The following is a 26,333-nucleotide window of genomic DNA, read 5'->3' on the forward strand; positions in this document are numbered from 1 at the left end:
CCTGAACTAATTGCAATCCCCTGGACTTTGCTATATAAAAGATGGTGGAAAGGAAGACCAATGCTATCTTAAAGACCAAACAAGACCAGCTAATGGCTGCATTTTTTTTTCTTAAGCTGTTGTCATGATTTCTTAATTCCTAAGGAGTGAACTTACTTTTCTACGCCATTCAAATATATTCCAAACCTGATTGTACTTTTTTTTGTCCTCATAAAAGACGGAGAAAAACCCTGAGGATTTGTTGGAGATTTATAATTGTAAGTCCTTGTTGGACTCAAAGTAGAATAAAGGATCGACGTCGGAGTAATTCTTGCGTATGTCTTTGTTTATTTCCAACCCCCTTCGTCGAAACTGCCTGTAGTTGATCTAATACTGGCAGCTATGCTGGTCTCTATCAAAATATTCTTTAAATTGTTAGGGTCATAATACCATTTCTTTTTTTTATCATGCCAAATTTAATCAGATATGACGTTATTGTCCCATGCACACAATTTTTAAAAACAACAGACGTCATAAACAAGTAATCTTTTCAATGAGACCAATCCAGACCGAATTTTTCTATAGGAGCGAATTTTTATTTGAGACCAGTCTGAATTGAACTTTCTCAAAGGTCTGAATTTGCTCTAAGATTTTCAGACCGAAACCAACACAAATATGTACCTTATAGTAGAGTGAAAGTTTTACGGGATAAATTAATGTTTTTAATATAATCAGTCCAATAACAATAAAAAAATAAAAGAATACAAATAAATGCATAATTTGCAATGAATTGCATTTGTTGTCAGTAAAAAAAGTATTTTTAGGTAGTAAATAGCATGTAGACAATGTTCCTCATTAGATATGTCAGCGATTTTCATTACGTATATATATATCATGTTCCTTGATAGGATGAGCTTGTTGCCAAATTGTCTGACAGTTTGGCTGTCTAAAGTCATCATATCTATATCAAGTGTAAACATAGACTTACTTTGCAAATTTCATCTTAATTAAAACAACAAACTTTCAATTCTTTCCTGCTCCTCATGTCTGCAATACGACACAATTGACACAGAAAAAAGAAAACAATAGGGGATGTTCATATTTCAAAATCCCATATCTTGAAGATGTTATCCTTCATTTTAATTTAAGTCCAAATTGCGTACGGCTCATGGTCTCCTTTCATCCTCCCTCCCAAAAGAAATTTAATATGTAAGGTTGAAATTGTATCATTACTAAAGTCATTATTCCCTATAAATTTTTCTCTATTCTATTCTGTTTCCCCAAATTTTAAAGGATGTTTCAACAACTAACATTTGTTTTAGACAAACTCCTGCCTTTATTGAGTGGACACAGGGCAAAAAAGTCTAAAAAACACTTGTTATAGTAATCAAATTCTACTAATCTTATTTAGTAAAACGACAGATATATGCATTAAAAACTTCTTTTAACAAAAGAAAAAATCAATAAAATATTATGTGTTACCAAGCTCCTAGGCCTTTCTTACTCTCAGTAGGGGAGACGGGGGGTTGGCAACAAAGAAAGAGTATAAAGGGTATATAAATTAAAGAAAGGCGTATAGTAAACATATGCACAGACACGCTATTTTTTCCCATATAGATGTATCATGTATAAATGTATTTTATGCTATTCTGTATAACTCCGTTTTTCTCTTTGTTGTTAATTTCCTATTTTACATTTTGCAGATTTGGACTTTCGAAATTTGAAAAAAGGAAAAAAGCAGAGTTTTTGGGATTTTTTTTTCATCCTGAATGTTTATATGAATCCTTCTCTACATAAATTTATCTTTACAAAAAAACCACAACACCAAAAAATCCATCGGCGACTACAAGAACTCTTCCGGAAGATTCAAAAGCATAGCTCAAGGATTGAAGTATATCAAGACCCTCATGATTTGATTTTTTTTTTGCTAGCTAAATATAAGAAACATGCTGACCTTTCCCTATTTTTACGTTACTATATATATATTGCTAATTCAGATTCTGGGTTACTGAGTGAGAGAGAGAGGGGAAAAAGTCAATGCTCTGGTCCCTCCGAATAGACCGATGACTTTTTTTTTTTTTTTTTTTTGTGTAGTGAGTATAAATAAGGTCATTGCCCTTACGGCTAAAGAACCGGCTTTTCTCCTTTCTACTATATGTATACATACTACTATTTAACATGTTTTTTTCAGCTGGAGTCTCTCTCAGTCTTTCTTACTTTATGTCTTTGTTCCACAAAATTTATACATGTATTAAGGAGAAAGACTTTCCTTTTATAAGTCAGTACACTTCAATTTTTTGCCATCTTTTTTAGTGAAAGCATTACGCAAGTATTTTTAATATACAATTTGCTTTGCAAAAAGTTAATATATAACTATATACAATACATATATGTATGTATGTTCGTTTGGTGTAGAGAAAACTGTTCAGACAGAGAAGGGGAGAGAGAGAAAGACGGAATGAAGTGAAAGTGAAATTCCCTGAGTCTCTTCGTGTTTCTTCCCCCTCCCCCCTTTTCGTTCGTTCGTTCTCCTTTTTATACAACATAAAATGAAACTAAATTCTTCTTCTCTCTCTATATAAATATATATAGAGTAAAATCTCTATGTAGTAACAAGGTCAATATACCTTACTCCTCTATGCTTTTGAATTGTCAGAGACATCTTTGCTTTTTTTCCGTTTTTGATGAGTTGTAGCCTGAGCTAACATATACATTACACCCTACCACGCTACATAAGGAAATCTATTCATCCACCCATTATTATAATCATTCTTTCTGCACAAGGAGGGTAAGTATCTGATGAACAAACATAATAATACGATATAGGTATGAGAAGCAACTTAAATCTTAATCCATACAATTATTATTACAAAGGAATTCATCATTTAAGGAGGTGATCATATCCATATCAACAACTCTCGCCATCAACTCCTTATCTAAACTCTCCAGTTGTTGTGGATTCATATTATCATATTCCATACAGTAAGTAAAGTAGAGTACTATATTCTATTGATATATAACACAAATCATTTTCCCATCATTTTATTATGTTTATAAGTACACATATGAAATGATAAAATGAGGGTTCAATGACACGCGTCAAGGACACCATCAAATCATAATGATTAAAACATCAAATACATAACTATCTGTATACAATAAATATATTGCACAGTGCTGCTTATAGGCTATCTATGTATGTATATGACTAATAGTAGTCTGTATTACTTGATCAAATTTGCAATAAAAGAGGCCAATAGGAGTGCGAACTCTACACATTATAATAATAGTAGTACTTCTTCTCCTCGTTTTTCTCTTGACGCGCTTATATGAAATGGAGAGTTTATGAGAAGATGTACGTATAGCGTCATATCTGTTATTATTATGTATCAGCTGTCGTCTGTGTTCCGCAACTCCTTCATCTGACATATTCTCTTCCTTAGTTGTTGGTTCTTCGAGCTGATGCTGTCAGACTCTACTCTCATTACATTCATCTTTTGCTTATGATTATAATTATTATTGCCATTGATGTACATACTACGTACGAACAACCGACTATCATGGTGTAGAAGAATCACTCTGTCAGTCACCTACTTCAAACATACAATTGATATTAATATTTTTAGTTATTACTCCTGGTACTGTAGTTACTAGTAGTTACACAGTTGGGGCGAACGTCGTGGAGCGCTCGGAGAGTTCATTGGCCTGTACACTGTTGTTGTCGTTGTCGTCGGTCTGCCTACTTCTCGTCTTTTTTCTCCCTCTTCAGCTTTAAATAGATTCCTCATTGACAGTTTCCTATTCTTCTCCAGCCTTCTATTCATATAAGGGTGTTATTTATGATATAATTTTTATAAAACTCTTAGATACACAAATTATTAATTGAAATTTCAATATCATCCCCCCTTTCAACAGCGATAATATGAATAATAACTTCCCTTTCTATTCCTTCTCGTTTTTCCCTTCCTTCCTTCTTCCCCCTCCACTACTCTCTTCCTTTCTTTTCCCTTTTTCCTTCCTTCATTCTTCTCCTCTTTCTCTTTCTATTAAACAGACGCAGTAGTATTGTCTATACGTACATTATAAATATATGTTTCTGTAAAATAAACTTTTATTTCTCAGCAGCACCAGTAAATTCCCTCCCTTCCTTTTGCCAATTCTTGTAGTAGGAGGGGGGGAGATGATCAGTTGCAAATAAAATTAAAGTACAAATTCTGAAACCTCCTTTCTCAAAACGCTTATTTTTGCTCTTTCAAGGCCTTTTCAGAGCTAGAGAGGCTCTTTCCTTCGCCTCTATTACTATGTGTATATCTAGAGTGAAGCAGATACTGGTTTTTTCTTCTCTAGTATTGTGTGTTACTAACTGAGTTCAATGTTCTTCTTCATAGTTCTCAGATACACAACTGAAAAGGGACAATCCCCTACCAAACGCGACGAATAATTAACCAAAGTTTAACAATAGTAATCCCTCCTAATCAATCATCGCCACCCATAATACATATGGACGTGAATAATAAGTACATTTACTCAGCAGAAAATGAATAGAAAGAGAAAAAGTATTTCATGACCATTATTTCCAAGGTCAAATTACCTACATAACAAATTATATTATTTACAACACCTTCTAAAAATACAAATTCATTCTGTATATATTGTTGGTTTATAAATCTATTTATAAACATCCATAATATGTAATTTGCCTAAGGGGGGCCTCACTTTCATGTTACGTAAGTCTCCCCCGTCTTCTTTTTCTTCTCCGGTGCCATCTAGGGCCCCTCTAAAAAAGAAAGAAAAAGGTCAAGTCTACTATAATTGCGATACCATCTTTTTCCTTGTAAATATTATATAAAAAGTAAATTTGTCAAAAAGTATTTTTTGACTAACAACAGAAGGGAGGAGAAAAATATGTAAAAATCCTTTTTTTCAAATAAAAATTTGTTAAATATGTGAACGTAGTTGTTAATAAGTTAACTATTACTACTATTTCAATGCGGTGTGGAACGAAACATTTTACATTACTACTATTTCATATTATTACTTAGAGCGCGCTGCTGATTTAGCAAGCCCGCTGTTGTTATTATGAAGGAGGACTGGCGCAAAATGGGAGCATTGCCCTCAAAGTCATCTCGTTTGTTGCGCCCGTTTCATGGAGGGGTCGATGTCTTACATTAATAAAAAAAGAAGAAGGGAAAAAGAAGAAGAAGAAGAAAAAAAAAGATTTGAGTGAAAAAATGTTGTTGTTTTCCATTCAGTTGAACATTACGTTTTGAACCGTCCGTGTCTATACAGTTTCTCTGTTCAAAAGAGTATAATTTGCCTGATAACTACAATTATTACATAAAAATAAATATTGACTGTTATTATATATATTATTAAAGGGTCCATGTCCCGCAATTGTTTGCTCGTGGTCCAGTATGATGAAAGTGTATTTTAAATCCTCGTCGACTCCTCCAGTTTCTTCATTGATATTTTCTTCAAGAAAAATAACAGCAACTGCTACTCGATATCTTCTCGTGCATAAAATATAAATCAAAATCGCATAAAACTTGTTATTTATATATAAAAGAAAGACTCTTTTTATTAGACGGAAGAGTCATACGATAAGAGTCAAAAAACTCTTCTTTTGTCTATAATATTATAAATATAACTACAATTTCTCCACGATCACCATGATTCAAAGGGTAAGGATTGTCACTTGAGAGTGAGAAAGTGTTACCATGTATAATAGAGTATTTTTGGAAAATGTGTCTTGTTTCGTGTTGTAATCGTTGTGTGTTGATGAAAAGGGAAGGTGAATGAACTTTGTTTCTTTTTACTTTATAATATTATTATTCTGTTCTCCTTTCACGCAAAAGTCCTCAGCTTTCACTTATATATACTTATAAAAAGCGCGTACATATTTTTAAAAAGCCTATTTTGAACATCACATAAGTGTTAAAGCACAAACAGACAGCTTTTCCTTCAAAGTACAAATCTTAATCTGGCTTGCAATTTAAACGTTTAAAGATCCTTTAATTAATAGAATTTTCTTATTTCTAGATGGATGAAGGACTTAGGAATGAGGAGCTCTCTGAAAGGATTCTCCCAACCCTTGCTGTCTATAACGTGCTGGACTCTCCTTGTCCCCAACATGTTCCGCACCGGGTCACAGCCAGCCTTCCTAAAAATCTCACATTCAAGGCTTCCACGACCACATCCTCAGATGTAGGTGTGCTTGGGGTATGGGCCACGGAGTTTATTCCACGAGGAACCCGCTTTGGTCCCATGGTGGGGGATCTCTACACACCTGATAATGTTCCTTCGCATGTAGAGGATCGTAAATACTTTTGGAGAGTCTACAACGGGGAAGAACTCGCCTTCTTCATTGATGGAAAGGATGTGCAGAAGGCGAATTGGATGAGGAATGTACAGCCTGCATTCCAACAGTCCTCTCAGAATCTGGTGGCCTACCAAGAGGGACAAAATATATATTTCCTCACGATTCATCCCGTGCATGCCAATACAGAGCTCACTGTTTGGTACTGCAAAGAATTTGCTCAAAGGCTAAATTATCCCTTCTCTGGAGAACTTATGATGAAGACCATTGATGTACTAAGAATCAAGGATCAAGAGCTTGAAGAGCAAAAGCAAGCCGCGATTCAATACGTCCAAAATCTCTATCAGCAACAAAAACAATTGCAACAAAAACAACAAGAGCTTTTGGGACGTGTTCCCACCGTTGAGCCCATTCCAAACCGGGATGTTCCACTTGAATATCGCCAGACTGAAGAATCATCTTTCTATCCTAATTCATACGCTCTCAAAGCTTGCCCGGAAGTTGACTCAGGTTATAATGGGTCACCGGGTCGTAGCCAAGAAGGATCACGCTCAGAATCACCCGGAGCCCATATTCCCTCTACACCTCCACAAGGTTTAGATTTGACTCAAGGTCAAAAGAGATCCTTTGTAGAAGAGGCTCCCTCTCTAGAGGAGGAGGCCTCTAATGCTTATCGACGCCATAAAATGAAGATGTACAAATCTACTTCCTTTTCCTCAGGAGGGAGTTGCTCCTCTGGAGGAAGCTCTCCAGATCCAAGGAGCCCATCTCCATCATCAGTGTACACTAATGTGATGCATCAGGATAATAACAACAGGCCTTGCTCTCTTGTTGTTGAGGACAAGAAAAGACGGGAGGCCCATTCTCCAAATGAACAATTGATATCAAAAAATCCTGAGAATCCTTTAATCTATCCTGTTGACATGAAGATTGAGCCTCTTACTCCAGTTTCTCCAGCATCCTCCTCTTTGGACTGTCGTGTATTTGCTAAAAAGACTTCTCCCACAAGCTCCTATGCTGTGCCAGCAACACCACCACCAGCAAATACATCATCCAACAGCAATAACAGTATATCTATTCCAACTGTACAAAATGATCAACAACCTCTTCACACCTCATCCCTACAACATACACTCTCACAACCACATCCTCCTACATCCTCCTCCCAGTTCCCTCCTCCCCCTCCTCAATGTGTAAAATCAGAGTCATTGGATGTTAAAAGTCGCTCGATCAAAACAGAGCTTGACATTAAAAAATCCATGGATGACTCTCGAGGCTATAAGGCTCTTCCATTCCCTTTACATAAAAAAGATGGGAAGATCGAGTATCGTTGCGATCATTGTGAAAAAGTGTTTGGACAATTATCAAACCTAAAGGTTCACTTGAGAACTCATAGCGGAGAAAGGCCCTTTCAATGCTCCATTTGCCCAAAGACCTTCACACAATTGGCTCATTTGCAAAAGCATCATCTTGTTCACACAGGTAAGAAAAATGAGATCATCCTTTCCTTCCTCATGCAGGCTAGAGCTCAAACTTTTTTTAAATTTATATTTCTAGGTGAAAAACCTCATGTGTGTGTTGAATGCCGCAAGAGATTCTCCAGCACTTCTAACCTTAAAACGCATATGCGTCTTCATTCTGGTCAGCGCCCATATATTTGTGACATTTGTCAAAGTAAATTCACACAATTTGTGCATCTCAAACTCCATAAAAGGCTGCATAACAATGAGCGACCTTTTATTTGCAATACTTGTAATAAGGCTTATATCAGTGCTTCGGGTCTTCGTACCCACTGGAAAACAACTACCTGCAAACCCACTAATGAAGAGAAATCAGTTCCCGATTCCCTTCTTGAGCAGCAGCCGGCAGCACGTCCCAAGTTAAGCAATGATGAATTTGATTCAGGTACGTCTAAAAAACACTTATTTATTATAGTTACATAATATATATTTACTTACTCCTTCATAATTGTGTTTTACAGATAAGCTTGACTGTCCCTCTAATGAGACTGAGCAGCAACAGCTGAATCACCACCATCATCATCACCATCACCACCATCATGGCGGCGGCAACAACTATGATAACTTCTATCCTGATCATAGACAAATGACTGTTACGCCTGTTTTGGATCATGTTGGATTGGCCAACACTGTACTCAGAAACTCTGATGCAAAAATTAATTGTAATTTGCCCAACACTCCAACCTCTATTAATCATCAGCCCCCATCTTCAATTGTTTCTACATCCATTACTTGCAATTAATTAATTTTTGAAGAAAAAAATTAATTTCTTTCAAAGAGACAGAAATATTATTTATTTTTATTAATATTATCATTTTATTTGTACCTGATATAAAATTTCAATAAGACTTACTTTTTTTATAACATTGATACTTTTGGGATTCTTATATTATTTTTTTTTTATTCCTCATCTCTTTAGCAAATAATATTAATTTTGAAAATGAATAAAAAAGCAACAAAACCCTTTTTAAAGCATTTTTACATAAACGAACTTGAGACGACAGAAAATCAATCCATTTTTGCACTTTTTTTTGTAAATAAGAGTTTTTTTTTCCTCTACCTCAAAAGTTATTAATTTTTTTCTCTCTCCTCATTGTATTTTTTTACATCATTCTTATCTCCATGAATGATTTTTTTTTCTTGTCCAAATGTTTTAATATTCGCACCACAGATGAAGTGAAAATAATAATTGGCCTTTAAATCATTTTTTAATATCATTGTGATAGAAATTTCTTGATGAAAAAAAAAAAAAATGCAAAGTAAGATTTAAAAAATCCTTGGGCATAAACAACGATGTAGTTATCAGTCATTATTCCTCCATTTTTAATTACAAAAGTAAAACTAAATCCAACCCTACCCTCCCCTTTTATCCCTACCCCCTTTCAAATATATTTTCTTACATGTTTCTTGTATTTATTAGTTGGAAAATACTATAATCAACCAACCCCGACACAAAAAAAAACAGAATGGGCCTCCCAAAAAGAGATCTCACCGAGAGCATTATTATTATTATGTCTTAATGAATATTACAGACTTATTCAAGCATTATATTTACATTTTGATTACAATAATTTAGTAACTTATTTTATTTTCTAAATTTATCCAATTAAAGTAAAAGAAAAGTAAAAAAAAAAAAATGTAATGAAATGATAGAACTGAAGGCACGCGTAAAAAACTTTATTTTTTTTTACATATTAAAGTTTTTTCAGCAATCACATACTTATTATTATTTATTGAAGAAAAATCAGAAACTTTATATACATTATTATACTTATTATATTACAATTATATATCAATATTTTATTATGTGTTTCTAAAGTCAGTTGTGTATTAAATATATATTGTTAATGAAAATTTGAAAGATTTAAAAAAAAAAAAAAAAACAAAAAAAGAAAAGAAAACAACCACGTTAATAAAAACTCAAAATTATGAATAAAAGAATGTGATTCTTTGTTATTTGAGGTCTTTCTTTCATTCGTAGTCGATGTAGTAGGGTGGAGAGAGAGGATTGACCTCTTACGTAATACATATTACTACCTATTATTACCAAGTGTGCTCATTATATTTTTGCAAATTAACAACGAGGAAGATGAATGTTTATAATATTAAGGGATATCTATATATATATATTTTTTTTTAGGGGGGTGGGCTTGGTTTTGTAATTTATTTGAAAAAATTCAAAAATTATAATTTTTTCGAAATAAATTTCACAAAAAAATAATTTTTGGAAAAAAACTTCTAAGCTACAAAAATATTCACAAACAATATTCATATTATATTTTTGCAAATTAACAACGAGGAAGATGAATGTTTATAATATTAAGGGATATCTATATATATATATTTTTTTTTTTTTTTGGGGGGGGCTTAGTTTTGTAATTTATTTGAAAAAATTCAAAAATTATAATTTTTTCGAAATAAATTTCAGAAATCCGTAGCTAACTACAAAAAATTAATTTTTTTTATAAATTAACAGCTGTTCACAAAAAAATAATTTTTGGAAAAAAACTTCTAAGTTACAAAAATGTTCTCAAACAAAAAAAATTTCAAAAATCCATAGCTATTCACCATGGAAAAAAAAAATTTTTGCTAAAAGAATTTGAAAAATTAAATTTCAAGGATCACAGCTGTTCACAAAAAAAAATTTCAAGGGTTAAATTTTTGGAGAAAAATTCAAAAGTCCATAGCTATTCTCAGAAAATTATTTTTTTTTGGAAAAAAATAACAAGTTAGATTACATTCAAATATTAAACTTTCTGATAAGAAGCAAAAATTCGTTAATTTGGGGGGAGGACATCTGCTCCAGTCTATAGCCTGCAGATGCCCCTGAATTTGTCAATACAAAAAAAAGCTAAAATATTTTTTTACAAAATGGAGTGTGGATTACATTTGTATCCCTACACAAATTATTGTCCATTTCTAATAATAAATATTTCTTTTTAATCCTCTAGGAGCGTCGCAAATTGCCCTTAAAGTAGCCAAAAAAAGATAAATTTTATTTGGAAGGACCATTTATTGGTGTCAATATAAGCAGGAATCGATAAATTTAATGGCCCATGGCTTGTAACAAAAAACCTGGTAGGGCTAATGCAGGGTAGTTTTTATCTATCTCGTTTAGCAACGTAATGGCGTACCCTAAATACTGCATATACACAGACACTTTTGTGTTCAAGCCATAAGTACATAACCATGTGGCAACGTCTCATACGTCGAATCCTCCATTGAAAATAAATATTATGGGTGATTTTGAAGCACAATATATTTTTTAAAGAAAAATTTCGCAATTTTTCATTTTCTGTGTAGTTTGGCTATGTTTAAAAAACAATAACAAAAAAAAATGAATATATAAAAATAGAAACTGACATTTCGGAACGTTGAACAACACTAGTTCAGTTAAAAAAAACCCCCAATATATTTAACATATTCCGTAAAGTGCTTTGTTCCCTTATTTCTGATGAAACAAAACTGTATTGCATTGGGGTTCTCTTCGAATCTAGGCTAATCAAATATCTCCGTATCTCTTGGTATCTATTTACCAAGTACATAAATAGTTTACATTTTGTGGTATTTCGGGTAGTAAATTTTTCACTGGGCTAATAAAAAAATAGACTAGCCCTGTTGGCTAGTGGTTAATTTTAACGCTATTATTCAATCTTTTCTTGATTCTTATAGTCTTCAATCCTTGCTATTAGTGAAGAAAATAAAAAGATAGCTAGGACCGATGTACCAGTGCGTAGGACCCTTTAATGGTAACAAAGAAAGGACTGATAAAAAAAAATGACTGAAAGGGGTGGAAAAAAAGAGTGATACGATGATTAGTCCTAAGACTAATCCAACACTAATTAGGAGTCTTCTGAATGCCTTTTAACTAACTTCTGACTACCCTAGAGGTCGGACTTCATCCCGCTGGAATATAGCATCTGGTTGCAAGTTGAGTCCAAAGCCTGCTAATTCCGCTAGAGCAAAGTTGCCTACCTCAAATCCTCTACGATTAAGGATTGGAAGAAGATGAGCTGTTATTACATTTTTTATGTCTATGTAGTATTTCGGTCCAGTTTGGAGGCTGTCATTGCCGCTAATGATGGTGAAGTTCATAAATACTGATTCTCTAAATATACATTAGATAAATATCTCTTTGATTTCTAATAAGTTTGAGTTAATTTGACTTAATTCCGTCTCAGACTTCAGTTAAAAATGAAGAAAGTATATCGGTCATACCCACCAGAGATTCCCACATTGAACATGTTCTAAAAAGGATTAACCTTTGGTTCTAATGCTTATAACAAACTCAATCTTGGACATAAACCTATAATCTAGCATACTATATATTATTTTAGTTTTGATTTCAATCGAAGGGATTTATCCTTAAATGTATTAAGGAATGGATTAAATTTTATTAAGAAATATGTTCAGACACGTATGCTTAATGGATAAAATGCACGTGTTTATTCATAATATGGCATGATCAATAGTCATACATATTTGCAAGTCATAATAACATTTATCCTAGGGAAATACAGTGGTGTTTAATATGATTCACAGTTTTTATGTCTCAGCCTTTCTCTTTTTTACGTTGGTTAGTTGAGTCATAGATAGACTATGGTTTTTCTAGTAATATATTGTTTAACATGGAAATTTAGATCGTGTAGTTTATGGATTAGCATCATCCTTAATTGTAGAACTCTATTTAATATGACAGGAGCGTTGTTTACTTGATAATAATGTTGGATTGGTCCTAGAGCTGATTTACTAATCAGTCTTCTATTTTTTTAGCGGTCCAATCTTTTTTACCATTCAACCTTCAGTCTTACCGATATTTTTATTTTCTTACTCCTATGTAGTTGGAATATAAAAACTAAGAAAATAATAAATGATAGCTAAAATTGATAATACTTGAGTATTATACATAAGTTCTAGCCACACATCTTAAATGACGTAGTTAGTAAGCGCATTCATTCATCTACTACAGTTACCATAAAAGACCAATACGCACTGACAACTTAAATTAGATCTACAATTTTTTTTAAAACAATCCAACACTACTTGATAGTGATGTTTTAATTACAACTAAAGATCTCTGCGCCATCTTGAATTTAAGTTGTACCAAATTTCAAAAACAAATATTAATAATGAATTCATAAATAGGAAATAATTACAGTTAAAAACAGTCCTAACAAAAAATCAAAACATTTTTGACCGAACCCTGCGATTGACTGCTCGAAAGTTGCTGCTGGATCAAAATTAAATAGCTTTGAATCTATAAATTTTGAATCAATGACGTCTTAAAAAATTTAAGACAATTTTTGATTTATATATACTTATATATACTCGTGACGTGGCTGGGTTAGACCCATAGACGCGGGAGAGTATATTTGCCTGAATATTTGGATAGTACTTTTTTACAAAACATTTTTCTGAATAATTTAAGTCTTTAGATTCTTGATTTAGACAAATGCAAAGACGTTATAAGATTTTTTGTTTGTATGATTACATAAATACTAATTTGTTGTCTAGCTTTGGTCTTATCTCAGTTCCGAGTTAGTTGATCTTGAATTCAACCCTACTAGATACTCGTAAAACATGTCATTTATGACTCAAACTATAAATTGAGGCTTATTTTACATACGATTGAATAATTTCATTTTCATTAAAGAATATATATATATTTTTCTAACAGACTGAAATGAACTTTTGCCTTCTCATGGATTTTTTCCCTCACTGACTTTTTAAAGAAAGTTTGTAACTCACAAGGAATTTCTCTGTAAATATATATATATAGAATAAATGACTAGCAAGGAGTCCTTAGTAACAATATGCAGAGTCCTTGATCGATGCTTTCCCCCTTCACAAAATAGAAAAATACCCTTCTAATAATGATAAAACAATCATTGGATCCTAAAACTTCTAACAATATCCATTAAATAATAAAGTAATACACATTTTTGTACATGTAAAGAATGGATATATCATCATTTATCCTCAACAATAATATTATTCATAGGATTCCAGGTTCTCAATCAGTCGTGGTCCTTTATATTTTATAAGGTCCATTCATCCAAGTGAATTATGCTATCTCTTCCTTTAAGGAGTCTGTTATTCATGATAAGACAACACGTATTGAATAATTTATAAGTTTTTTTTTTACATTCTGTCCCAGAAAAAAAAACAAGAAGCGTTCTAATTTCCCGTTCATGTCTTAATACATTCTGACTCCTTTGTTCGTAAGGAAAATATAAACTTAATCAGAAGTAATGATAAAGAAAGCTGAATGGGGGGGAGTAGGTGAGCCGCTTCGTTTTAGTACATTGATAATTACAAGGAAATTGTATGTTTCTTCTATTCCTTCATACAAATGTTCACTATATCACAAAATTCCATTGAAATATCGCGGTTATTTGTAGTAATTTTCATTAAAAATGGATTTAATTCGAATTGAATCATGTCACAGGGCGGCTTAACCTTGCTAACACAGAAATTTACGGTATATTCTACTGTCACCTGTCGATATTTCTGCTTCTTTTCACCAAATTAGTGTTCTGAAGGTGTTTTTTTTTGTACTTATAATTAAGGAAATTGCATTCTCATAATTTTTTTAATTTTAAATACAATTGTAAATCATTTGGACATAATCATCTGACAATGGTGTTCTAGTGGACCTGAATTTGTATAAAATAGTTTGAGTTTTTCTGGCAATAAAATTAATTTCTTTTGATAGGGGCCAATACAAAACGATGTAATATTTAGTATTTAAAAATATTTTAAAATTGAAATAAAAAACTTACTTTAAGTGATCAAAGACGTTTACTGTATACTCATATTCAAATAAAAAAATGCCTATTCGTTTCCTTTGATGCCTTACAAAAATAGCAATGCTCTTTTTATTAATCTTCCCATACACACTACTCCCACAGATAGGGTGTTGGTAATAATCTATATTTAATCCAAAGCTGTAAATAATCGAAAAAAGGTTTTTCCAGGCCTTTCACTCTAACTTGAACAAAAGCATCAAATCAAAATCCAGCTGGATTGATAAAATGTTGTCGTCTTCTTAGATCAACTGTTAAATATCTGAGATTCTTCACCATTCTAAAAAAAAAAGAAGAAGAATCCATGGACTCTGTCTGTCTTTTTTTTTTTAAACCTATCTTTTTCAAAGTTATGTCCGTTTCCAAAATCTCATCTTGTGAAAAAATAATTTCGTTGTTGATAAAATCACCTAAAAAATATCTTTTTTCTTTTAATTCCTAATAAATACGCCAATCTTTTGTTTTTTGTCACATTATTTTCCTTCATACTTTGTTACTCTTTTTCGAACAATTTCCAATAATATTTGAATATTTCTTCCAAAAATCAAAAATTTCCCGAGATGTTTTATTAATATGTTGGAACCTGTTTCTTTGACTTTATCTATTTTGATCCTATTATTTTCTATCCATCTTTTCTCTATTTTTTTTTTTTTTTACTCAACTGCACCTTTCTCAAATATTCTCTTAAACCATTTTTTAAGCAGAGTCTCCCAAAAAGGGGTTTGACTGCTGATTGGTTGAACTAAAGGAGCTCTTTTTAAGCTGTGAACAAGTACTAACAATTATTGAATAATAATTGGTTAAAAAAATAGTTGGGAAGAATAATTGACAAACTACCAATTGATTTTGGATCTTTTGTTTTTTTCTTTTTCAGAAGAAAGTTTGCGAGATACAATAGAGGTGAAGGTGTACAGAAAGGGTGAAGTGTACACACTCTCACGACATCATCATAACCGATTTTGATAAATTTTAGTCAGGATGTTTATGCCAACATAAGTATGTCTAAAATTTTAAACTTATGCGAATACGATGATGACCCCTTACAATGCTACTAAAAGTTTGACCCTTTTCGAAGGATACTCGAACTTTAGTTGGGCATAACTCCGCTTAGATTCAACTAATTTAAAAAAATCGTTAAAGTAATTACAAGCGCATGTACTTTAATTTAATTTAATTAAAAAATACCTATAATTTGCCTGAAAAAAAACCTTGGAAATAGTAAAAATGACGAACCCAGTCAAGCTTTAAGTTTGATTTTCTCAAAAAAAAAAAATGAATGAATTTCTTTTAGTATACCAAAGGTGAATTTGTTACCATTGAGGACTTTTCTCAAAATTATAGCTTTGTAATTCAGGATGTTCCTCGGGGGTTTATACAATTTTTATCATGGTGTTCTATGGTTGGGATAAACACCTCACCAAATATGATCATGTCAAAAATTTACTAAAAAAAGTATGCACACCTAACTGGAATGCCTCAGACACATCATGAAATTTACGACCTCCGACCAGATATGAATATTTCATAATCAAATGTATCGTATACTAAAATTGTCATGCATCTATACTCATAAGTAACCATTTAGAAACTTTTCTCATTAGATTTTTACTCTATTCGTTAGTTCATTCTCTGTCTTTCCTATCTATAGAACTACCCTATAGCAATTTCTTTTCTTGAAGCTTATTTTCTGTAAAAAAAAAACACAACACATTAAATGTAATTAAATTTTAATATATGTTTTCCAAAAAAAGAAAAGGAAATCCCTGGAATTTAAGCTATAAGTAACTAAAAATATTGTTACTTTATTTCGAAGTTGTTATTGAGCTTTTTAATTTTGCAAGCTCTTAGAAACATGACTATAAAAAAGTAATATCTGACAAGATGAAAAGATATGTGAAATATTTTGAGACTTACTTTGTTTTTCTTTATATGTGGCCCGGCAACACAAAAATAGAGGGGAAGGATTTTTCACTAAATTGTCTGAAAATTAGATTTGTATTCTTGAAAAAATTATCGTCCATTTCCATCAAATAATTATTCTTATTAACCCTTTAGGTGTGCCGCAAATTGCACTTAAAATAGCCAAAGTTGATCATCACAATACAGAGTTGATCTTATCTAGTGTTACACATTCTTTTTTTCAACTTTTCAATAGTAAAATTAAAATGAGAAGACATTTATTTAACAGATTCTTCTGAAAAAATACTCGGCACAATTTTTATTCAATATGTGATCCCTCAACAAAAATAATTGCGGCAATACAATGCCTGAACTCCTTATAGACCTTGACTGTTTAGTCAGAGCCGAGCTTGGTCTACTCCTTCTTGATGGAAGGCTCTAGAGATTGGACACTCCTGCTAGGAGTAGCACACACCCTTTCTTCCTAGTGCCTTGATATAATAGTCCAAGAGGTTAGGGTCTGGAGAGGAGGATGACCCCATGTTGAGGTTTCAAAAGCCCAGAAAGTTGTCTCTCAAGAAGGCATTGGTTTTAGGGGTACAATTGTCCCCGAACTTTTCTCTGGCCCAAGGTATCACTTTCTTATACAGAAGATCAATGTAAGCATTTGAATTGAGCCACTCCTTTCTCTCTACGAAAATGGGAGGGCTACCTCAACATCACCCAAGACCATGGTTCAGGCTGGATTTTTGTTCTGAAGACGTGTCTCACTCAAGCTGAGACATTGTCTGGAAGTTTGGTTGTGATGTAGCAGCGGCTCTGTTTATTCATATTGACATCAACGCTGAATACTTTTTCATCAGAATAGAGCATAACTTTGCCTTGAGCTTGAGAAAATTTAGAATCTTCCTTTCTCTTTCTAATCGTCTCAGCTTGCTCTGTTTAGAGATAAGATGTCTTTTTTTCACCAATGTAATTCCGGATTTAAAATAATGAAATGTGTACCACTTGATATTATCTATCCTGAATAAACAGGATGCATTTGATCTTAAAGGGACCATTTCTGGTCCAATATAAGTTTTTCAAATCAAATCTCACGGATCAATCTGACTTCTATGACATGGTTATCTTCCTTTCCTTTAAAAAGAATCAAAAATAGCCAAATATCAATTGATCGTTAGCCCATTCTTCTTCCAAACTATGGAATTGGAATTTGTTGCTAATATTTCACAGCTTAAAAAGTGTACATTTCTCATTCAAAACACTGATTAGAGAAAAAGAAGCAAAACATTGATAGCTCACAATAAAAAAGGATTTAGATTTTTTATTTTGACTAATAATATGTACCATGAGTAGTGTTGTACCAGTCCTAATGTAAGACTGAAGACGACTGCAGTCACGTCCAGTTCAGTCTTGGTCCGGTCCTTTTCAGTCCGAAGGACTGACAGTCTTAAGAACTCGTCCAAGGACGGATTGGACCGGTCTTAAGAATGGAATGGACTGTACCGAATCAATAAAGACTGACCAACTATGAATAATTTTCTTTTTAGACTTATAGAAGTGATTAAATTATGGAATATTTGCAAGGACTAGTCTTGTTGTATAGGTGGGTACAAGGGTACTGACGTATTTAAAACAACACTATACTTAATAGATATTGCATTATAATCTTGCAGCTCCAAAATTTATTAACCCAAACAAAAGTGCATGCAAATTGTCTTTAACGACATTTTTATTTTTTAGAAGAAAATATTAGTATCGTGGCAACACCAGTAAAGACGATCAGAAAAGGCAAGTTATTTAATATGATATGAAAGCTATAAATAGCTCTCAAAAATGTTGTATTGTTTGAATATAACTTATGGGAAGGGTATTCAACTTCAGAAGCATGAAAGTCAAATGCTATGTCCATGCAAAGAAAAAGTATTACTTTTGTCGACTATCGAATATATAAAAACTTGTAATAGAAATCTATTTATATTCAACAAAGAACAAAGTCAGAAAATTTCTATTTTTAAATATTAATTTTTTTATACATGTGTAATTCCATGACTGTTTTGTTGACTAACCTTTCAAAAAAGAGAAAAAAATAGCCCCATCCAGTTCCTTCGTTATAACCCTTTGAAGATTTTTACACCCTGTACAAAAATTATTGTTATTATATAATAATACGTAAGAATGTAATCACTTTGAGGTAGGGAAAATGAATTTCAAATTGTCTGAAATTCAATTGACATGTATGTTATACTATAGTCATACAAACAAACCCTGAAGAAGTACACTTGTTACATTTTTTTAATATTTTTTCCCTGCTCCCGACTGGTCTACTCGCCCCGATTTCGGAGGGTTTATTATATAATTCGTAAATTAGTAGCTAATAAATGAATTATATTAGTAGATCAAAATGTAATGAGAGTATTAATTAATAGTGTTGATAATTACAATTAAAATTTCTGATCTTTTTATTATTAGATAAACCTTTTTGAGATGTGCAAATACAGTGGCATCCGTAGGGGGAGGGCTGGATGGGCTATAACCCCCCCCCCCAAATGAGGAATTTTTCCAAAAAAAAATAATTTTCTGTGAATAGGATTTTGCAATGTTTCTCGCAAAAAATTTAATATTTGCAATTTGTTCCAAAAAAATGTAAATTTTTGAGAATAGTTATGAATTTTTGAAATTTTTTTCCAAAAATTGAATTTTATTTGTATATTTTTTGAAATTTTTTTGCTTAAAATTTATAGCCATGAATCTTTGAAATTTTTTTATAAAAAAATTTAATATTTGAATTTTTTAGAATAAATATGAATTCTTCAAATTAAATTTTTGATTTTTTTCAAAATCCCCCCCCAAATAAATAAATATATATATATATAAATAATTCTGTGGATGCCCCTGAAATAGCAACGTGTACATGAATATACCTACATATAGTGTGTACGATTAAAAACGGCAGTTTGCAAGAATTGTGTTTACACTCATATTTTAACCTATAGGAGGTTGAGTTATGAAAATGAAATACAGTCATATAAATTAAATTTCTTAATATTTTCGTTTAGAGAAGATTGATTTAAAAAATGAACTTGCACGAAGACAAATGAATAAAGGTTCATGCTCTTTATGGTACCCAAATCCTCAATAGAAAGCTACAAAACTTTCTGGGGATGTAATTCGACTGTGAAGCATATTGCAGGAAACTAAAGAGCTGACAAGGACACCAACCTCAAGTGATGAGGAGGCAAACCATGTTTTGTGCCAACTAAGGCATTTAATTAAAAACTATTAATCAGAATAGTACTAGGCCTAGAATTTTAGTAAGATCTTTTGAGGACATAGGACATATTCTAGGGGGTCCATTGAAATCTGAATGTTTACTAATTCAATAACTAATGAAAGTTGAGTGACCTAAATTAATTCATATTTTGATATATTAAAGCATAACATATTAATTACAGAAGAAAAAAAATCTGAGCTATGTAGCTTACGTAGAAGTCAAGAAAATTAAACTTGAAAATGATCGACGAATTTCCATGCGCGCACTTCAAGCTGTTGGACGTCTCCAGGACCACTTTTTATGCCGTCAACAAGTCCAAAACGTTGCAGAGCAAGTTTGACACTGTCAAAAAGGGTAAACAGGACACGGAGGAGTTAAAGAAAACAGCCCAGGTCAATCTCCTCCAGGCCATGATGGCCCATGCAAGAGAGCTCAAGGTTTCACAACAGACTTTCTCGAGAACTTTAAGAAAGTGGGTGGAAAGAGGTTCGTGAGGGTGAAGAAGCAACTTTTGACACCAGTAATGAAGGAAACTCATCTCCTCCGTTTGAATGAGTTTTTGGAACTCTTTTTTTTAGACACTTTTAGCAGCCTTTCAGCCCTGATGCCAACAACTTCGACTACACCTTTTTGGGGGAATGAAAGCCTGCAGTGCCCTTCATCCGAACACCGAACAAAGCCACTGTCAACCAGCACTGGGATGCCATGACAGAGAACTGCAGCGGATGCCAGGCCTTTCACTACAGCCTGGAAATAACCACTGTCGCTAAGGACGGGTACATTAATAATAAGGAGAGCTCAGACCCACATGTATTTATACTATTAATTTTGTTGAAACTCTATTGTTAATTAATAAATTATATCTTGTTGAAGTTTTTTTTTAAAGTTCTTTATTTATATTGTTGATATATTTACAAAATAAATACAAAAATACAACACAATAAGTTAGGAGGAATTGCGTCACTAAAAACATAGATTAACATTATAGTTTAAAATTAGACCAACCAAAGACCTAACAACAACTAAAATATGAAAATACAATTAATCAAATAAAATTCACCGCGTATAAAAAAAATGTTACAACAACAAAGTAAAATAAAAATACAACATCAATCCAGGACTTTAGTTTCGTTTTGAAAAGTTCATATTGCCGGGCAATCCTTCTCAACGTTCAATGGTAACGAAGGGATATCCGATATCGTATTAGTTCCAGGGCATAGTCCAGGAGCTACCTCCCATGTTAGGAATTTCGAGAGAAAAAGCTTCATATCCCTCCCTTTCAAATATAATTATTGCCCTCAGATTTTACCTCCAAACTTGTTCATTATTAGTCAGCCTTGCAGCGATGAAAGCTCTTCCACTTAACAGGGCAAAATCCCTTGCTTTCCTGTGGTTGTTTTCTCAAAAAACCAAATAAAATTGTGGCTTTAATTTCTTCATTATCGTGCTCTGTTAGATTTATGCTCAAAGACAAGAACTTCTCAAGTATTGCCACAAAAGGGCACTCCCCGAATGAACGAAGAACATTATTAAAAAACTACTCCACGAAGGGATTCCCTTATTCTTATTAGACAAGTGTCTGGTAACTTTAAAGATTTTGCATAATTTTTGCACACCCTGGATGCCTCTCCACTATTTGAAGACAAAACTCTCATTTTCAAGTGCCAAGGGCTGGGATTTTTATGATTGCTTCAGGATCTCATTAGAGGAAAACGAAATTTTCCTTGATTTAAAAAAGAGTTAGAGCTCTGATGCAGGTTATGTACAGTAAGAATTTTACACTCAATTGCTTCTTTCTCCAAACCTTTGGGATTATAATTATATCCACCATTGAAATCGAGTCATATATAGGTTTACCATACCATAAAAACCTTTGCGCCGTAGCCCCTAATGGAGAGAGTGAGCTCAAGTACTCATTGCACAGGTCTAAGCTGAGCATTATTAAATGATATATAAGTGAGTTAGAGACTTCTGATCTCCATTGTAGTTCAGGTCTAGTTGATAGGTCAATAAGAACCTTGTTATAAATTTTTGGTAAAACTTTACAAAAGAACTAACCCTCCGCACTGATCTGTTGAAGTTTAAAATTCAAAATGTTCAGATTTTTCATGGACCACACGGTAACTATAAGTCAAATTAATATGTATATAAATTTTAAAAATCGGAAAAGAAAAAACGGTTTTTGCGTATGTTCATTCTTCTTTTTTGTTAATTATTGAATTGTCTATAAATTGATTTAAAAATAATATATATAATGAATTTAAATATAATTATAATATTTGCCCTTCACGTATGTTTTTTTAATGTAGTAGGTTCTCTCTATAGCAGTAATTCACCTTCTCTCCCCCCTCCCGGCAAAAAAAAATAATAATCATATTACAGATAGCTGATATTAACAAGGGTCTGGATTCTTGTACTATAGCTAAAAGTCTTACATGAGAAAGAACTGCTTATCGCAAAAGTTCTGAGACTTACAAAAATGAAAGGAGCCAATAAATTGAGATCTTTGATTATAAATAATTTTGTATCCATAGCAAAAATTGGAAATTTAAAACTAAAGACTAAAAATACTCGCCATGTGCTTGAGAATAAGGAAAATACTACTCCACAATACCACCTCAACTCGCTTAAGGCAGCCATCACGAGGAAGGGGAATTTTTATCGGACTGAATTTTTTTTTTACTGTATATTATAGTTTTTAACGCCTTATTGAAGCTATGATTGATACAGGAAGCTCATTTATTGAGTATCGAAAATTAGTTTGTTTATGTTGAAATAAATTTATTTATCAAAAAGTTATAAACGATTAAATATTTCATTGCTTGAACCACCATCTTTTGTCGTGTACACACTATTTGAAAGGGAAATTGTAGGCGTATGTTGAACCCATAATATTTATAATTATAAAAGTATATCACAACAGCAGGCACCAATGAACTTTTATCAAGTCCTTCACCCTTCGTCTCCCCCCACCCACTGTTCAATTAATTCAAACTTTAATGAATCTTATAAAAATAAATATACATTCTAATTATAATTATACTTTTACCCCTCAAAAATCGTTGTCTCAAACGGAAAAGGCTACATTCATAATTTTCCTTATTTTACATAAAATGAATAAGTCGATTTAGGATGGAAATTCTGTCAAAACTTTTTAAAGATTGTTTTTTCTTTAAAAAAAATAGCTCTTTTTCACAAAATGATGAATTTCAAAAGTTTTTAATGAGTTTTCTTCTATATTGATTTTTTCTTTCCATTTTGCAGAGCAAACCAAAAGACGTCTAGCCTTTTTATCTGTCAAAAACTAACTATCAATACAACTAGATATGTGTACCCAAAAAAAAAAAAAAAAAAAAAAAAAAAAAAAAAATTGTGAATCGAACGAGAATTGTAATCGAAATTAGAAAGTAAAAGTTTCTTTTTTATCAGACCTTGTATGTATGGTCATTATAATAACTCATGCGGTAATGATGGGTTCCAGGCTGAGGATGTATTCTTCTGTAATGTTGTCCCAGTAGCTTTGAGGGCCTGAGTGTTTGGATGATGGACATTGACGGTCTTCGTCTCGACATGTACTCGAAAGGTGTAGTCGAGAGAGTTGCCATCATCGCTGAATGGGGGCCAAAAGTGTCGTAAAAGCGTTCAAAATTATTTCACTGCTGGTGTCAAAAGTGGCCACTTCAAGTGGTATAGCCAGTCCTATTGGCTAGTCTTTTAGTTTAATAGTGACATGATACATTAAACAATTATTCATAATAGTGGCTATTGAATCTTGATGTTTTCGCTCTAGGTATCCTGGGTCGGATGTGACCAAAAGGAGGGAAATAATAGTATTTTAGGGTAGGGGGTGTCATGGATGGTTGTTTATTTTTTTATGCTTAGCCCGTAGAAAAAATATTGTGGTTTTCTCTATAGAATCAATTGATAACCTTTGTTTTGTTTTGAAATAATTTCTTACTCTGTATATTCGTGTGTTTAACTCCCTGAATTTTATTACATTTGCCCCAAAATTGTTTAAATCAATTTTAAATGTTATTTGTATATATTAATTTAATATAATACACCCAAAAAATCATGAGCTACCATTACTCATTGTAAACATGTCCTTCTTATTTCGATTCTTACGTATCTTTACTCAACGTTTGAGCTCTAATTTTATCTTATCTCCTCTCTTGGTTGACCACATATTTAATTGCTTCACTAACTTGCTGAACACAACATTCTACACATTGGGTGTGATATACTGGAAGATGGAATAAGTGACTTTGGAAAGCATTCGGCTCAACCGAATGTGTAATCTTTTGCAATATTTTGGATCAGGAACCGTTTTCGAAATATTTATTACTAGCTTTTCAGTGACAATGTTTTTAATCTGACAGATAATTTTGGAGTTGTAACTCATTTACCTTGTTTTATCCCTTTTTTGGTTAATGCTTTACTTGATCCAAAAGGCTGGCTCTTGAGAGTAAATAATTATTTGCATAAAAATTAAATTTGAGTTATAAAATACGTATTCATTAATTTGATATTGGTTTAGTAATCTTTGCACTATGAGCATAAAAAAAAATAATAATGGAAGACAAATGTGACAGGCCTTGGTAATGAAAAATCCTATCTTACATTTTTTACCTTATGTAATGACCCGTGATTCAAACTAGTACATAAGTCATAACAGATGCATTCCATCCTTCATCTAAGTATTAGTACTCTGTGTATTAGTGATGGGAATTATGTCTCTTTTTAGAGAACCGGCTCTTTAGATTTTTTTATTACTTTAAACGATATACGATTACGAAGGTTTTTGCAAAAAAAAAAAGACTTTTTAAGGTTGTAGAGTCCAGGATCAACAACAGCAAGAGGCTGACAAATAGGAAGTTGACCTTGAATCTTAAAACATCCATGGGGGCCATTAGAAAAGTGCTCCAGCAAGAAAATCTCTCAAAAAGATCTGTAAGTTGTGTAATACAATTTAGAGCTGAGTGAGGTGCACGAAGTTGTTCCTAGCAGAATTAAGAAAATGAGCCCAACGGGTAACGGGACAAAGGTGGGACCACTAACGAGACCTGCATATACTTTATGACGTCATAGACTAAAGAACTGTCCCTCCCACTGTATCCAAAAGGGTTTGAGGACACACAAAAAGAAATTGTTCGCAAAATTAGATTATGGCGATTCCTTTGTTGGACTCCGAGTATTTAATCAACTTGAACAATACACCCTATGGCACCAATTTTAATCCTAATTATTACATTGGAGCCTTGGCTAAGTTCTAAAAGGCTATTAAGGTTTGCATGCCTCTAGTAGGGAGGAATAAGTGGGGCTTTCATATGCATAATACAAGAAATTTAAATATAAATTATTTTCAAACCGGTGAAGTCATAGGTCACTTATTTTTCATTAAACTTTGTTTCCTTATTTCAAAATGGTGAGAAAACAAGGCTCAGGGTCTCTTTTGCTAGAAATATAAAGATTGAGTCATATTGATCTATATTGATGTGGGCATCAATAAATTGTATTTGATTGGTGCTTTTATTTATCTGATAAGAAGGATACTTAATGTCAATTCATTAGTATCGTGTTCGACTATTAAAGGGAAGTCAGCATAATCTAATAAGATTTTTTTTTCTCTCGGAATACCGATTTCTCAGGATTTTTTAAGGGTTATATAAACATCATTTCACCTGTTAGCAGGCACAGGATCAACAATGAAGGGTTTAGTCATCACTGAAGAAATTGAGCCTATTTCCATGATGTTTAAGATCATTCAGGATGCGTTTACAGCATTAGAGACAAGTGTTGTTTTTTTTAACCTGACTAACTGAAGGTGGTTCCAGAAGAATTTGTATGGCTCTTGACACTGTGGACTTGCTAATGGCTTTTTTCTTGGCAAGCTCAGTCATTTTCATTCTTGTGTTGTCTTTAAAGATGTTTCGGGTAGCTTCTCGACTTAGTTTAGTTGATCAACCATTTTGAAGTTTGTCTTTAATGTTATTTCTAGACTCATGTAGTTTTCTGACTCTCCAGACCGTCTGATGGCTGACTAATTGCATATTCATTATTGTATATATGGTCCCTTAGGGGCGTACATGTGTTGTTGTTTTTTTGGAAGGGGGAGGGGGGTTTGGTTTTTGGATGTTTTTGAAAAAAAAAAAAAATGTTTTTTGAAAAAATGTTAAAAAATCCAGTTGTTCACAAAAAATTATTTTTTTATGCAAGAAAATTTAAAAAATCTATAGCCATTTACAAAAAATTAAACTATTTGGAAACAAATTATTAAAATAATCATCAATATCAACTCCCTGAAATGATCACACATCAATAGTTTAATTAAATCAAAACTCAATCATTACGTAATGATGAAGGGCTCAAAATAAATAGGAATATTATATTTTTTGTACATTACATAATACATTATGAGTCATGTAAAAGAAGATTAATGAGTAAAAGTTTACTTCTCAAATACCTATTCATTTGTAATCATTAGTGTAGGTTATAGCATGCCTATTTTATCTACGTAGTACTATTCTCTAGATAATAAA

General features: G+C 32.5%; 1 protein-coding gene and 1 long non-coding RNA gene across 5 annotated transcripts in view; one reads left to right on the forward strand and one right to left on the reverse strand.

The window, feature by feature from the left end:
* Positions 1-9,912, forward strand: part of Blimp-1 (PR domain zinc finger protein 1) — a 46,612-nt gene extending 36,700 nt beyond the window's left edge. The window contains exons 2-7 of one of the 3 annotated variants that reach the window (XM_040719223.2): positions 1,683-1,870; positions 2,636-2,767; positions 2,854-2,961; positions 6,019-7,777; positions 7,853-8,200; positions 8,277-9,912. In XM_040719223.2, coding sequence (XP_040575157.1) covers positions 6,019-7,777; positions 7,853-8,200; positions 8,277-8,557 — 2,388 coding nt within the window. In that variant the 5' untranslated portion in view covers positions 1,683-1,870; positions 2,636-2,767; positions 2,854-2,961 and the 3' untranslated portion in view covers positions 8,558-9,912. Of the gene's footprint in view, positions 1-1,682; positions 2,768-2,853; positions 2,962-4,855; positions 5,661-6,018; positions 7,778-7,852; positions 8,201-8,276 lie in introns of those variants that run through there. The other 2 variants (XM_040719222.2, XM_040719221.2) reach the window with 2 other exon arrangements.
* Positions 3,006-3,951, reverse strand: LOC121124111 (uncharacterized). Of its 2 annotated transcripts, none has more exons than XR_005866240.2 (2): positions 3,631-3,951; positions 3,006-3,569 (listed from the first exon to the last, which is right to left on the reverse strand). It is a non-coding gene; the product is annotated as an uncharacterized lncRNA (long non-coding RNA). The 2 variants fall into 2 exon arrangements; XR_011781701.1 differs by having other exon boundaries at positions 3,006-3,572.
* Positions 9,913-26,333: the final 16,421 nt, after the last annotated feature.

The sequence above is a fragment of the Lepeophtheirus salmonis genome, chromosome 9 (genome assembly GCF_016086655.4).
Source record: "Lepeophtheirus salmonis chromosome 9, UVic_Lsal_1.4, whole genome shotgun sequence".
NCBI lineage: Eukaryota > Metazoa > Arthropoda > Copepoda > Siphonostomatoida > Caligidae > Lepeophtheirus > Lepeophtheirus salmonis.